Genomic DNA, 14493 nt, shown 5'->3' with positions numbered 1-14493 from the left:
TCATTTCTCTTTGCTGATTTGAGCTGATCTTGCCATAATACGGACTTGGTCTTTTACCAAATATGGCAATCTTCTGTATACCACCCCTACTTTGTCACAACACAACTGATTGGCTCAAATGCATTAAGAAGGAAAGAAATTCCACAAATTAACTTGGAACAAGGCACACCTGTTAATTGACTACCCCATGAAGCTGATTGAGAGAATGCCAAGAGTATGCAGGTGTTATCAAGGCAAAGGGTGTCTACTTTGAAGAATCTAAAATATATCTTGATTTGTTTAACACTTTTTTGGTTACTACATGATTCCATATGTGTTATTTCATTGTTTTGATGTCTTCACCATTATTCTACAATGTAGAAAGTTGTAACAAATAAAGAAAAACCCTGGAATGAGTAGGTGTGTCCAAACTTTTGACTGGTACTGTAGTTTTTCACATAATATCCAGTTTAGTGGTTAGTATATGATCCTATGTTAAAGCTTGACCACAGGATTATTTTATGTCTTGACACCCATCCAGACTTTTTTCTAAAGACCTACATGTGTGCATATACTCCAGGTTGGCTATAGTCCAAGATTCTGCTTGGTTCATCTGCTGTTCGATGACAGGACATAGCAGCCACACTGTTTGATTGTATCAAAGTGTTGATGTACAGTAGGATTCTATTTTACTTCAAATAAAACCAACAACATCCTGGGCATATGGAAAACTCAATAAGTACCACAACCTTCTGACAACCCAAATCAGATTTACCATCAAAAGGGCTAACCCTACTTCTTAACAGAAGTCATTCTGAATGTGGTAACAACGGGGACTACAAGTTGATACACAAAGCCCTCGTCAATAACAAAGGCATTCACATGGCAAAGACACAGGGTGGTTGAGGTTGACTATATAAGTCTAAATACTATCTTCTCGTGGAAGATAAAGGGAAGTCCTTATGAGTCAGGTAGGAAAATAAAAGAGGCACAGGTGTCAGTATGGAGGGAGCTCATCCCTCATTAGTCTGATTTGAATGAGGAATCGTTAGTTGGACCATATGCTCATAAACTCTTTTTAATCTCAACTCAATAGCAGTATATAAAGGGATTGGATCTGATTTTGAATCTGAAAGATGGCCTATTTACACTATTACATTTCACATTCAAAATCTGCGTATAGCTGAATTCCTGAAATTGAAAGGGAATTGACCACTAGCGCACATATGGCCAAGTACACCCCCCCCTTCTCTGTGCCATGCATGGCTTTTGGCTTCCTTTCCACTGAATAGGCCCAGCAGTTGTCTGTGGGGGTCATGTTTCTATTTGGGAAGTATTGATTAGTACCGTTTATCCCCCTTCATTGAGTGTGAGAGTTCCCAAAACCCCGAGGCATGAGATTCTTGCTGCACGCAGAGTCCTAAAGCAAGGCCGAGCAGAGGCTTTCTCTCCCACTCTCTCTCCCCCTCCCAAAATTGGAGGCCTGTCTACTTTTTTTCAGAAATGTCTGGCATATAGACAAAAAAAAACTATCAATTAAGGACAATCTTACTCTGCCCCTCTCTCTCTTTCTCTCACCAGGCAGGAGAAGGAGTCATTCATCCGGTGCTGTAGGGTCTGTTTCTGCAGAAAAGGGAATAAGGCGGCGTGGTCGAACCGACAGGGCACCGCAGAGATCAACTCCTCTACGCCCTGCCTCTGAGAGCAATCCAGACCTGAGAGAGCAGGAGAGAGAGAAAAAAGAGAGTGAGCGAGAGTGTGAGTGAAAGAGAGAGAGTAAAAGCAGACAGAGAGGGTAAGATGCCGAATGAGTATAAGAGCTATAGAGAAACGGTTGACCAAAAAAATCCATTCCATCCTGCATCTCCATCAATGAAAATAGATCATTTTACTGAACAATGGAGCGCAACTTTGCAAGCCCCGACAGCACAGACTCCTCCTGTTCAAATCAAATCCCAGCATACAGGCAGACAGAATGATGGAACATCTGCTCACAGCAATTCACACCTTTGAGTACAACCGTGAAACGGGAGTGTAAAAAGGAGGGAACTCTATTCGACTGCATTGGCATCATCAGTTTTCGCTGCTTTGGTTATTAGTTCCCACCTCCATTGGCTTGAGATACTCTGTGAAATCCAGTTTCCAAATTTCAGCTGTAAATATGAGAAACTGACAGAAACTCTTGCAACAAGCGGGAGTATGTGAGGAAAAACAGTGACACAAACACAAGCATGTAACGCGTCTCGTCACAACACTGATATACTTAGTCTTGGTAAAGCACCACTTGAAAAAAGGTAAGTAATTTGGTCAGTGGTGGAAAAGCCCTGAACATGAAACTTAAGGGTCACCTTTTCAGTGGACCTTCCTAATGACTGTTCCTACATAGAGCCTGTGTATGTGTTTTTGTGTGTTTGTGTCCTACATCTCATTGTCTGTCTCTAAGGCTGGATATTTTCAATGTCACACAAAGAGTCAGTGAATGGACAGGGAAGGGAGAAAACATCGTTGAAAAGAACACATCAACCCACATACAGTTGAATTCAGAAGTTTATATACACTTAGGTTGGAGTCATTAAAACTTGTTTTTCAACCACTCCACAAATTTCCTGTTAACAAACTATAGTTTTGGCAAGTCGGTTAGGACATCTACTTTGTGCATGACACAAGTAATTTTTCCAACAATTGTTTACAGACAGATTATTTCACTTATAATTCACTGTATCACAATTCCAGTGGGTCAGAAGTGTACATACACTAAGTTGACTGTGCCTTTAAACAGCTTGGAAAATTCCAGAAAATTATGTCATGGCTTTAGAAGCTTCTGATAGGCTGAATTGACATAATTTGAGTCAATTAGAGTGTTACCTGTGATGTATTTCAAGGCCTACCTTCAAACTCAGTGCCTCTTTGCTTGATATAATGGAAAATCAAAAGAAATCAGCCAAGCCTCAGAAGAAATGGTAGACCTCCACAGTCTGGTTCATCCTTGGGAGCAATTTCCAAATGCCTGAAGGTACCACGTTCATCTGTACAAACAATAGTATGCAAGTATAACACCATGGGACCATGCAGCCGTCATACCGCTCAGGAAGGAGACATGTTCGTCTCCTAGACGTACTTTGGTGCGAAAAGTGCAAATCAATCCCAGAACAACAGCAAAGGACCTGTGAGATGCTGGAGGAAACAGGTACAAAAAGTATCTATATCCACAGTTAAAACGAGTCCTATATTGACATAACCTGAAAGGCCGCTCAGCAAGGAAGAAGCCACTGTTCCAAAACCACCTTAAAGAAAGCCAAACTACGGTTTGCAACTGCACATGGGGAGAAAGATCGTACTTTTGGAGAAATGTCTCTGGACTGATGAAACAAAAATAGAACTGTTAGAACTGCCATAATGGCCATCTTATGTTTTGGGGAAAAAGGGGAGGCTTGCAAGCCAAAGAACACCATCCCAACTGTGAAGCACAGGGGTGCAGCATCATGTTGAGGAGTACTTTACTGCAGGAGGGACTGGTGCACGTCACAAATAGGCATCATGAGGCAGGAAAATGATGTGGATATATTGGAGCAACATCCAAGACATCAGTCAGGAAGTTAAAACTTGGTCTCAAATGGTATTCCAAATGGACAATGACTCCATGTATACTTCCAAGTTGTGGCAAAATGGCATAAGGAGAACAAAATCAAGAATTGGAGTGGCCGTCACAAAGCTCTGACCTCCATCATATAGAACATTTGTGGGCAGAACTGAAAAAGCGTGTGCGAGCAAGGAGCCTACAAACCTGACTCAGTTACACCAGCTCTGTCAGGAGGAATGGGCCAAAATTCAACAAACTTATTGTGGGAAGCTTGTGACGGCTACCCAAATGTTTGACCCAAGTGAAACACTAAAGGCAATGCTACCAAATACTAATTGAGTGTATGTAACTTCTGACCCACTGGGAATGTGATGAAAGAAATTAAAACGGAAATAAATCATTCTCTCTACTATTATTCTGACATTTCACATTCTTAAAATAAAGTGGTGATACTAACTGACCTAAGACAGGGAATTTTTACTAGGATTAAAATGTCAGGAATTGTGAAAAACTGAGTTTTAATGTATTTGGCTAAGGTGTATGTAAACTTCCGACTTCAACTGTACCATCCATAAACAGCTAGAAGCAATGATGCCAGGTCACAGAAAGAAATAAGGAAAAAACACTGAAAGGAAAAAAGGAGAAGGTGAAAGAGATAAAGAGAGGATGAGGGCAGATACGACAGCCCTGTATGTGCCCAGGTTCACTTCCAGTCCTTTCAGACTCGTCCCAGTTAATGGCTGGTGTCGAGCAGAACGAGCAACCCCCATGAAAAGCCTAACACTCTCTCTTTTTCCATATTGTAGAAATACATTTGGGACCGACTTTTCTTCACATGACACATGGTCCCACAAAAGACCAAGGCTGTAGAGAAAATAATCTTTGCCCCCACGCCTCCAATGCCCGCGGCTTCACACCCGAGACAAGCAATAGTGATAGCTTTTTATTAACGCTGCCATTTCTGTCTCGTCCACCACTCTTGTATGAATGGAGAAAAGCCCCGTGCTTTGCCTGCAAGCGCTCTCTCAGACATTTGCGTCTCCCCCTCCACCCTCCTCTGTCGCTTTTGTAAAAAAAAAGGCAGCAGAAGTGCAATCCCCACAATCAACTCGGAATCGAAGCTCTCCCTTTTCTTTCCTTCTTTCTTTCACTTGCTTTTTCTGTACTCCTGCCCTTTGGCCCCCTTTTTCTTTAATTCTGATGTAGGTCATTTTACATTTGTTACCCTAAATGCGGAGTGTCCTTAATGTAATTTGGTTTAAGGCGTGGAGAAAGGGAGGAACAAGAAGATTCTAAAGAACACAAGACAAAGGGATATAGATTAAAGCTGATGATGAGACGGGGAGGGAGAGACACTATTGATTTAGGGGCAGCAGGAGGAGGCGTGATGTTAATTTATCCAGTCACTAGGAGAAATCCTATTGATCCGTGTCATCTTTAACTTCCAGCTACAGTATTATCTGTAGATGAGGGGAGGGGGGATGTTAATGTATCCAGACNCACTAGGAGAAATCCTATTGATCCGTGTCATCTTTAACTTCCAGCTACAGTATTATCTGTAGATGAGGGGAGGGGGGATGTTAATGTATCCAGACACTAGGAGAAATCCTATTGATCCGTGTCATCTTTAACTTCCAGCTACAGTATTATCTGTAGATGAGGATGTTAGAATATGTGTTTGTGTCTGTGTGTCTATATGTTGTGTGTGTGTGTGTGTCTAGACAGGGAGTGTTGGAGTCGGGTCAGTTAGAGTGTGTGTATAATGTGTGTGTGTGGGGGGGTATGTGGATGAATGGGGTATGTTGGCGTGTGTGTTGGGTGAATGTGGCTAGACAGGTTGAAGGGGGTATGTACTGTGATGTGTGTGTGTTACAAAGAAAAACTTATGTGTGTCTCTGGAGTTATTGAATTGTAGCTGAAGGAGTATATCCCTTACGCCTGGTGTGGTACTAGGGAAGAGAATATGGATACAGGGGGAGGTGCAGGGGGTTGGCGCTCATTCTCTTCATATCCCTCTCTTTGAAGCCCCATCAGCGTTGTCACGGCAGCAGTCATATCCATGTGGCATGTCTCCCAGTGAGGTGGCAGATACGATGATGACAGGTTATCAACGTGGGCGAAGAGAGACACCGAGCGCTAACATCTCAGGTATACCAGGCGGAGTGATTTGATTTGTTCGAGCGAGCCCGGCATGGGAACTGAGGGGAGTGACAGATGCGGATGGACAGGTTATCGGAGTCTCAGCATCGCTCCTTGCCACACATGCACACACACACACACACAGACACCTTAAGTAGAACTCTGCTCAGAGGTCTCAGCTGTCCTGGTAGACTTGGCTGTCAATTAAAATATGAGAAAGGCTAAAACTATGAGACAGGTTGGACTTTAGTCCTAAACTTCAAACACTTGCTTTTCAAAACAGAAACTGACAAGAACCTTGACAGAGATCAGCATGATGAATGTGTCACAAATCAGTGAATCACGGAAGGGAAAAGATATGCGAGTCAAGAGCGACTTCTCTTCTAAGTTCACAATACATTATTGTAAATGACAATCCGTTAAAACTACCTTCATGCATACAACAAAAGTGGTCGAACACTTTTTAACTGATCTTATACTATATCTATATGGTCAGCATGGCCTTTTTATGACGAAAACATATATACCGATAACATCTCCATACAACATTAAATCCCGGTCAATAACGTCTGACTATACATATTAAAATGGTGTTGTTTCACGCAAACGATGAGTGAATGATTGAAGGCCAGCTAAACAAAAACATGTTTACTACAGTGTCTTAGAGTGTTCATTTACTGAAACTAATGCTCAAATGCAGCATTTCAAGGCAACGCAAGGATATTATTAATGGTGTAGAAACCTGGCATTCTCTAATGGGCTCAAATCTCCTTGAGGATAACGCTGACCTTCAACAAACACCCACGTTGCAAAACACCTATGCTGTGTGTGTGTGTAGGTTTGTGTGTGTGTGTGTGTGTCTGAGAGAAGGAGTGCGAAGATGACAAGGAAGACTGGTATACAGTGTAATTTTACTGTGTGTGTGTGATTATTAGCTCGTTTTTTAACCTTTAATTCACACTACAGGAAAATTCTTCCAGGGTGCGTGGAGAGACATGAGCTCTGAGACACCATCATTAGAGAGGACTGCACACACACATGTACACGCACACACACAATCATAACAACACTTAGCACTTCTGATTGTTCCCAGCTGAAGAGCTATTTCAAAGAGCCCTTCAAATTCCATAGCGTAATGCTGACAAAAAGAGAGAAAAAAAATGACAGTATAAAAATACAGAACAGACTCAATAAACCCCACGAACGTACGTGCATTTTAATTATCAAAATGATTCTGGTGTCAGAAACCACACTCTCTCTCTATCTCTCTTTCTCTCAGCTGATGGGAGAAAAGTGTGTTGCCACACACACACAGCGGCTCGACATCCTCATGCTAACGGTCTCAATCAGCCCCACGCTGGCGTGTGTGTTCCAGCGAGCGCTCAGTCGATCAATGTCCTATCTCTGGCTACAGCACTGAACACTTTGCCTTGTCATAGACTCTCATCTCCTCTCCAGTCAAGTGAGTGGGTTAGACATTCATCTGTTTGAATTTGTTCAGTCACTCATTGCCTTTATTTATTTTCTTTCTGTGAACAATTGATGTAAAAAAAAAAAAAAAAAAAAAAAGGAAATGTTTCACATCACCGCAATCTTATTTTGGTGATGCTTATACACAAGGTGAGCGCACAATACCGATGTCTCAGTTGGTTGGACCTTGGGACTTGCTACAGTTGTGGGTTTGATTCAATTTGAAGACCTGTATGCGGTCAAATATATTATCAGCCTTGAACTTTACAATGGAGTGCAATGGAGCAGAATGTCCCGTTTTCTCTTTTCAAAACTGGTTGAATGGCTATTTTTACCCTGTGTACACCTGCAACTTACCACAGGAGAGATAAATTACACAGTAAACCAGATAACTTGCCTCCAACCAAATTCATTTTAATATTGGATGGTCCTGTGCAGTTCAATCAATCAAATGTGTGAACATTCAATTTCAACATATTTTAGATGAAATACTGAATCTTGCAAGGGTGTCAATAATTTTGGTGTCAACTGTAAACTGAACATTCGTTTAATTGTAAGTAAAAAATGTCAGCCAAATGACCATTTATATGATCTTATTTTTCAAGAATAAAGGAATAAATGCTGTTGAAGTGAACCTACTGAGCAGTGAGATTGGTGCGAATGGCTGGGAGTTCCCTGCTCTGCAGTTCTGGGTGGGTGGAATTGGTTTGTATGATTGGCCTGTAGCGCGGTACATGGCCTGAACCCACAGCATCCGGTCCTGCTCGTCATCATTGGCAAACACGACCAGGTCACCCTCCTTGACCGCATTGAAGAACACTCGACCACCCTGGAGACCTGAGAGAGAGAGAGAGAGAGAGAGAGAGAGAGAGAGAGAGAGAGAGAGAGAGAGACGAGGTATGTGGTGCAGATGGTCATAACAGAAGAGACAAGATGGATGGATAGATAAGGTATGGTATAGTGCACATATGTCAGAGTCAAGGCCCGCGGGCCACATCCGGCCCGCGAGAAGGTTTTTTACGGCCCCTGGGATGATCTTGATTTATTATTAGAACCGGCCCGCAGACCGCAGCAAGCCGGCAGCCCGCAGATCTTTTACACGCACCAATACTACATTTCCCACAATGCAACGGTGACGCACCGAGCAGTAGGCTGCTTCATTTCAATATTTATTGGCACAGCAGTCGTCAGCATCACAGTAAAATTAACTTTCAGATACCCATCAAAAATGGCAAAACGGAAGGTGGACACTGAGAACCGGGGGTTTCAAACAAGTGGGAGTCGGAGTATATGTTCACGGAGGTAGCTGAAAACCTGTGTGTCTTCTGTGTGGAGAAATGTTAGTCGGTACTGAAAGAGTATAATCTGAGACGACATTTAGAAACAAACACGCGACATATAAACAAGAATAGACATGGAACAAAGGCTACAAAAGGCAGAGAAGAATTAAAACGAGGCCTCAAATCTCGACAGGCCTCTGTTCAAAAAAAAGCCAAATCACAAGGCCAGGCTGCTGTCAAGGCAGTTTTATTTTGCAGAAGAGATCGCTAAATCAGCCCGGCCATTTACGGAGGGGGATTTCATCAAAAACTGCATGATTAAAGTTTGTGACGAAGTTTGCCCAGAAAAAAGGCAACTCTTTTTAAATGTGAGTCTGAGCAGAAACACCATTGCCGAGAGAGTAGACCAGTTGTCCATCAATCTAAAAGAGCAGCTTGTGAAAAAGGGAAAAGATTTCATTGCATATTCCTTGGCTGTGGATGAGAGCACGACATTTCTGACATTGGCCCAGTTGTCAATTTTCATCCGCGGAGTGGACTCCAGCCTAAGCGTGACAGAGGAGTTTTTGGCTTTACCCCGTCCTCGAATGCCCCCCTCGCTTAATTTTTGGGTGGTGCATGCACCAACTACGGGCATATTGTATGAAGAGGAGTGTCAAGATGTGTAATGAGATGGGACTGCCTTGCGGGAAAAACTCGTTGGGTTTGACAAAACCGACGGAGCACCTGCCGATGTGTGGAACACAGCGAGCGGAACTGTGGCCGAAGATACGCGAAAAGATGCAAGAGGAAAAACGCGACAGGTGAGCTGACAGCTTAGTCATTTATCATACACCAGGAAAGCGCTTTGCGGTTTTAAAGGCCTTTGAAGAATTGGAGCATGTAATGAGGCATCATCACCGCCACAGTTAAACTTTATCAGAGCCAAAGGTTTGAATCACCCCAGTTCAAGGCATTTCTGACGGAGTTAGAACGGAGCAGTGGTGATTTTCCTTATCACACAGAGTGCGAGCTAAGCCAGGAAAGGTGCTTCAAAGATGTTCGAAGCTTCGTGAAGGAGATTTGATCTTGTTCTGGACAGCAAAGGGAAAAGACACAACACAACTCCGAGACGAAATGTTTCTGTGTGAATGGCCTTCTGATTCTGTGACATTACGAAAGTCATTCTGAATGCAATGAACTTGCAGCTGCAGGGTTCGCGGATCATGTCATCTCTTGATTAGTACAGTACAATGAAGGCATTAAAAACCAAACTGAAAACTCTGTGGGAGACGCCCAGATGCATAAGAAAATATTGCTTTATTTATCTGATCATATTGGAATATATTTGTTAGGTTTTCAGTAGGTTCAATTAGGTTCACTAGACTATATGCGTCATTTAAAATTTTTTCAATGAACATTCGAACAGTCCGGCCCTCGGCTTGTAGCTAAATTTTTTATTTGGCCCTCCGTCCATTTGACTTTGACACCCCTGGTATAGTGTCTTAACACAACGTTAGTGTGAGTGTTGTAAGAAGTGAGTTACCTGTGTGTGTGTGTGTACCAGGCTGGGGGTCGGAGTAGTCCACAGTGTAACCTTCTAGTTGCATCAGTTCATGGGGCTCAGACTTCTTCTCTCTATAGCTGCACATTGCAAAGGTGTATTGGCTGACCTGCAACAGTTATCAAGGGTTCACACACTCTGTATAAAATGGCATTATAATTAGTAAAAACAAATATTACGCTATGTTTTTTTAAATATGGGAATCAGGTGATATAGTATAAGAGATTGTAATTTCCAGAAAATATCTTTGCATTACACAACCGTTTTTTTCGTCTCCCTTTTATAGATTGCTGCATATTTCTCTACATGGTCAACATGTGTTGCTTCATGATTCAAACATTTTGTGAAAAGACTCAAAAGGTATGAAGTGCAAAGGAGGGTCAACAAAAATGTATAAAACACAACCAAGAAAAACCACTGTGCAAAGAAAAGTCCACTAGGAGGAAACAATCTGTTAGAAGTTATACATTTGGCGAGTATACCTTAAAATATTGTATTGTTCTCAATGAAACACGTGTCAATGAATCATGACATTTAGCCTACCTGGACAAGAACGAAATATCTTCTTTTCCAACGTTTCCAAACTCTCTGTCCCAACGCATAAAGGTACCTACAAATACAGAAAGATCAAGAGTCTTAATTGAAACATCTAATGCTAACTGTGTTTTAGTACCGTGACGCTGGAACTCAAACTCATTTACCACTGTTGGGATTATAGATTTGAAGAACTATTAACCCAAAGCAAATTCAATTGAATATAAATGTAATATAATATTTATAAAACACGAGTTGCATCTAAAAATGACACAACAAGACACAGCTCCAGTATATGCTACATTTTTGGGTCATCGTGGAGTCAATGAGCAGCTCTTTTACAAAATTATTTCCAAGAATATAGACTATTTTATCATTCACTGAGAACATAAGAAATGTTCTTATAAAAAAATACATTATTACCAGCACAGTGAGAAATTATAGGTTTACAACATTTTATTGAGGTTTATGCTGCAAATATTGTGACAAAGGGTAGGCCTAATTTATGAATTGCAAATACCAACTGTGATAGGGCAAATTGTAGAAGCATATTGCCTCGTGATTGATAATAATTACGGCCATGACACAACCAAGCAAATGTTCTCTCTGAGTCTCTTCCCTTGGAAAACTTTACCATTGTCAGAAATCGAATGATTAAAATCTGGAAGCTCCATAATCAAATCGCCAATTCAGGGAAGTCAAACAATGGGGAATAACACGTGTGGGATATGGGAAAGTGGAAGGGGGAAATCCATAGATTGTGAAAACACTATAACGAGGAGAGGGGCTGCCCTTTACGAAAAGGCCTCCAGTCCAGGTTGGGAGCCCTCGTGAATGCGGATCTGAAAGTCTGGGCCATTCTCCGGGAGTTGGGTTAACATGTGGCAGAAGTAATCATCCACTTGTGAGAATTATTTTCTGTTCCTACTCAAATACCTTTCAGCCACTCATGATCCCATTTGCGACCCCAGAGGTGCGGACCAATAAACACGCGGCCGCAGGAACATTTTCTGTCCTTGATACAATGCATGCTGATCATGCACTTCCTAAAGCCAAGTACACGCGTTTACGTTTTCATTAGTAGGTCTAGTCTATACAAAATTAGAACAGCAGTTACATATATTCAAGCAACGCTTAGGCAATTTTTTAATTAATCAAATTAACTCAACAAAGAGAGAGCAGCCACAGTAGATTAAACTGTCACTTGTATGAGAAAAGCAAGTGCTTACCAGGGCAAAGAGAGCCATTGATGGAGATTGCTAGGGTGAACCAAATAAAACATAATAAGTGATAAACAAAATATCTTCAGAAATGACATTGTCAAAAGGAGTTTAAGTTTACATTAAAAGAAGGTTATAATCAAAAGGGATAACAAGGCAACTAGACGGGCTTACAGGGCAGTATTTTCTATCAAGAATGGTCAGAGATCTCTAGATAAAAAAGAAACAAATAAATTAAAGTGAGGTCAAATTGTATTCAATCAAGCATTTTTTCAGATTTGTCCTAATAGTTACCATCTACCAATCTTCCCAATTGTTTAAAATGTTAAAGACAGTATATTAATTATTTGAACATTCAGATAAGTAAGTAAATAGGTATTGAAAAAGACTAAAACTGGACAATAACTAAAGAAACAGGCTGCAACATCAACCCTGCAGCTACTTCAAGTTTTGGAGTAACAATGCACCTGTGTGGACATTTGTTAGAACTGCACCTAGATGTTGCGAAGTACTATGCACGTTTTACATTCTCAAGCTTTCTCAATGTCCACACAATCCCCTTAGCCAAAAACACACACGCACATACACCCTGGTGGTGTCTGTCCTGACTCCATTGTCTTCCGGTCATTATTAGTAGCCCCTCGGCCCCCTTCAAAAGGCTCTTAACACCAGTAGAGATTGTTTTATTCAAATTGAACCTTTATTTAACTAGGCAAGTCAGTTAAGAACACATTCTTATTTACAATGACTGTAGTGACGCCTCAAGCACTGAGGTGCAGTGCCTTAGACCACTGCGACAGACAGACACAGACAGACACAGACAGACAGACAGACAGACAGACAGACAGACAGACAGACAGACAGACAGACAGACAGACATTTTGTAAGATTCTTCTACATGTCTGGGGGAAAACTACAAGAGCTGAGCAACAAACAAAAAAGAATCCCCTCATCCAGCTGGTCCTGGGGCTGAGTTCACAAACCTGTTTAACTAACACACTAAAGCCTCAGGACCAGAGCACCAAATTACAACACAGTCAAAACAAAACTACATTACTTATTGGCAAACAAGAACAAAGCAAAATGCAGTGCTATCTGGCCCTAAATCAACAGTACACCATGGCAAACTATTTGAACATGGTTACTGATCAAAACCTTTGAGAGTCTGTACTTTGTCAAGGTTTTTCTGAGCACAGGTTTGCCATTGAGAAAGGTAGATACAGGAAAACCTGGCTCTCTGTAGAAGAAAGGTTGTGCAATCACAGCAGAACCTGAGACAGAGCTGCATTTCCTGACAAAACTTTAAAATATATATAAAACAATTAGAAATGTGTCATTTCCCCAAATTTGAAACCCTTATTTAAGTTTTCAAAGACTCTCTGATGAAAATAGGCTACCCGTTCTGTTGGGGGAAGACGCAGGGAGCTGTGGGTTGGCAGCGCACTACATTGCTGCCTGCCATAAAATGAGGGACAGTGTCTGACAGACCAACCAACCTGCACATGTCCTCTATGCCATTGTTATTGCCGACTGCATGGTTATTTTTACCCTTGATTATTGTTGTTACTGATTGTCCCATTGACAATATGGATTATTATTATTTTAATTATGTTAATATTGTAAATGTATCAATGTACAGTACGCGCTTTGACAATATGTACATTGTTACGTCATGCCAATAAAGCAAATTAAATATAATTTAAATTGAGAGTGAGAGGGGGGAGAAAAACACAGGAACAACAACAGTAAGACCAGAGTGGATGGAGCCCATTCACTCACACATTTGTACCCAAAGAGAAATAAAGGAGGTGAAGAGAGAGAGAGAGAGGCAGAAAAAGGAGGGGGTGTCTGAATGCAAGGGACTGAGAAAAGGGAGGGGTGGGAGAAGAGGAGAGCAAGAGATCTTAACTCTTTCCGACTTAGTGAATTGAAAGAGTGTGAGAGAGGATGAAGAGAGAGGGATCGAGAGACATAGATAGGAGAGGTGAGCAAGGAGGTAGACAGAGATGGGGAGGAAGGCAGACACAGAGGGAGAGAGAGTAAATGGGCTGAATGACCATAAATCACAACTTTGTTTTAAGTGAAGAGTAGAGAGAAAGAGAGAGGAGACAGAGCGAGCATGAAAGCGCTCCTCTGTGTATGTATGTACTGTATATCAGGGTTGTGGTCAATTCTGAATTGAGTTGTGAATTGATCTTTAATTCCAATTGAATTTTGGAATTTGAATTGCATTGGTCACACCCCACAGGAAGCATAACTTGAATTGAATTTGAAATAAAGAAAGTAGGCTGTAGGCTGTCCTTTCCGGTCACAACTTGCAGACTTGTTTACGTGCTGCTGTGCGTTTTGTTGCTAACCTTACTTTGCTACCTGACAACTTTACGGTTTTTAATTACCGTTTATATTTTTTGTTTTTCCTTCACTCAATTTTTTCACTCCGGATGCTTTATCTGGACATGATTCGTCAAGACCTCCAACAGCCGAAGCTAAGTAGTAACATTAACATGATGCCTTCTAATTGCAGTCGCTGTACTCAAAATATACAGGAGAACGATCGCCTTACGGCGAAGATAGCTGTGTTGTAAGCCCAGCTTCACACGCAATCGTTAGGCAAGGGTTATTTCAGTGTAGGAAAGGATGAAACAGTGTCTGTGCCACCAGAAAGTACAGATAGTAGTATAAATCCCCTCGCACGGTCCCCGCAGCAAGACAACTTTCTCATGGCTTCTGGAGGGAAATGCTGTAGGA

The 14493-nt window shown here is 41.6% G+C and overlaps 1 protein-coding gene across 1 annotated transcript in view; it reads right to left on the bottom strand.

Moving 5' to 3' along the window:
* LOC111960957 (calcium-dependent secretion activator 2) overlaps positions 1 to 14493 on the bottom strand; it is a 237964-nt gene that overhangs the window by 99354 nt on the left and 124117 nt on the right. Inside the window, exons 9-12 of the mRNA XM_070442960.1 lie at positions 10535 to 10601; positions 9992 to 10100; positions 7808 to 8005; positions 1558 to 1694 (exon numbers count right to left, since the gene is read on the bottom strand). Of these exons, the coding sequence (XP_070299061.1) occupies positions 1558 to 1694; positions 7808 to 8005; positions 9992 to 10100; positions 10535 to 10601 (511 nt within the window). The remainder of the gene's footprint in view (positions 1 to 1557; positions 1695 to 7807; positions 8006 to 9991; positions 10101 to 10534; positions 10602 to 14493) is intronic.

The sequence above is a fragment of the Salvelinus sp. IW2-2015 genome, linkage group LG4q.1:29 (assembly GCF_002910315.2).
Source record: "Salvelinus sp. IW2-2015 linkage group LG4q.1:29, ASM291031v2, whole genome shotgun sequence".
Lineage (NCBI taxonomy): Eukaryota > Metazoa > Chordata > Actinopteri > Salmoniformes > Salmonidae > Salvelinus > Salvelinus sp. IW2-2015.
This window is presented reverse-complemented; position numbering and strand designations above follow the sequence as displayed.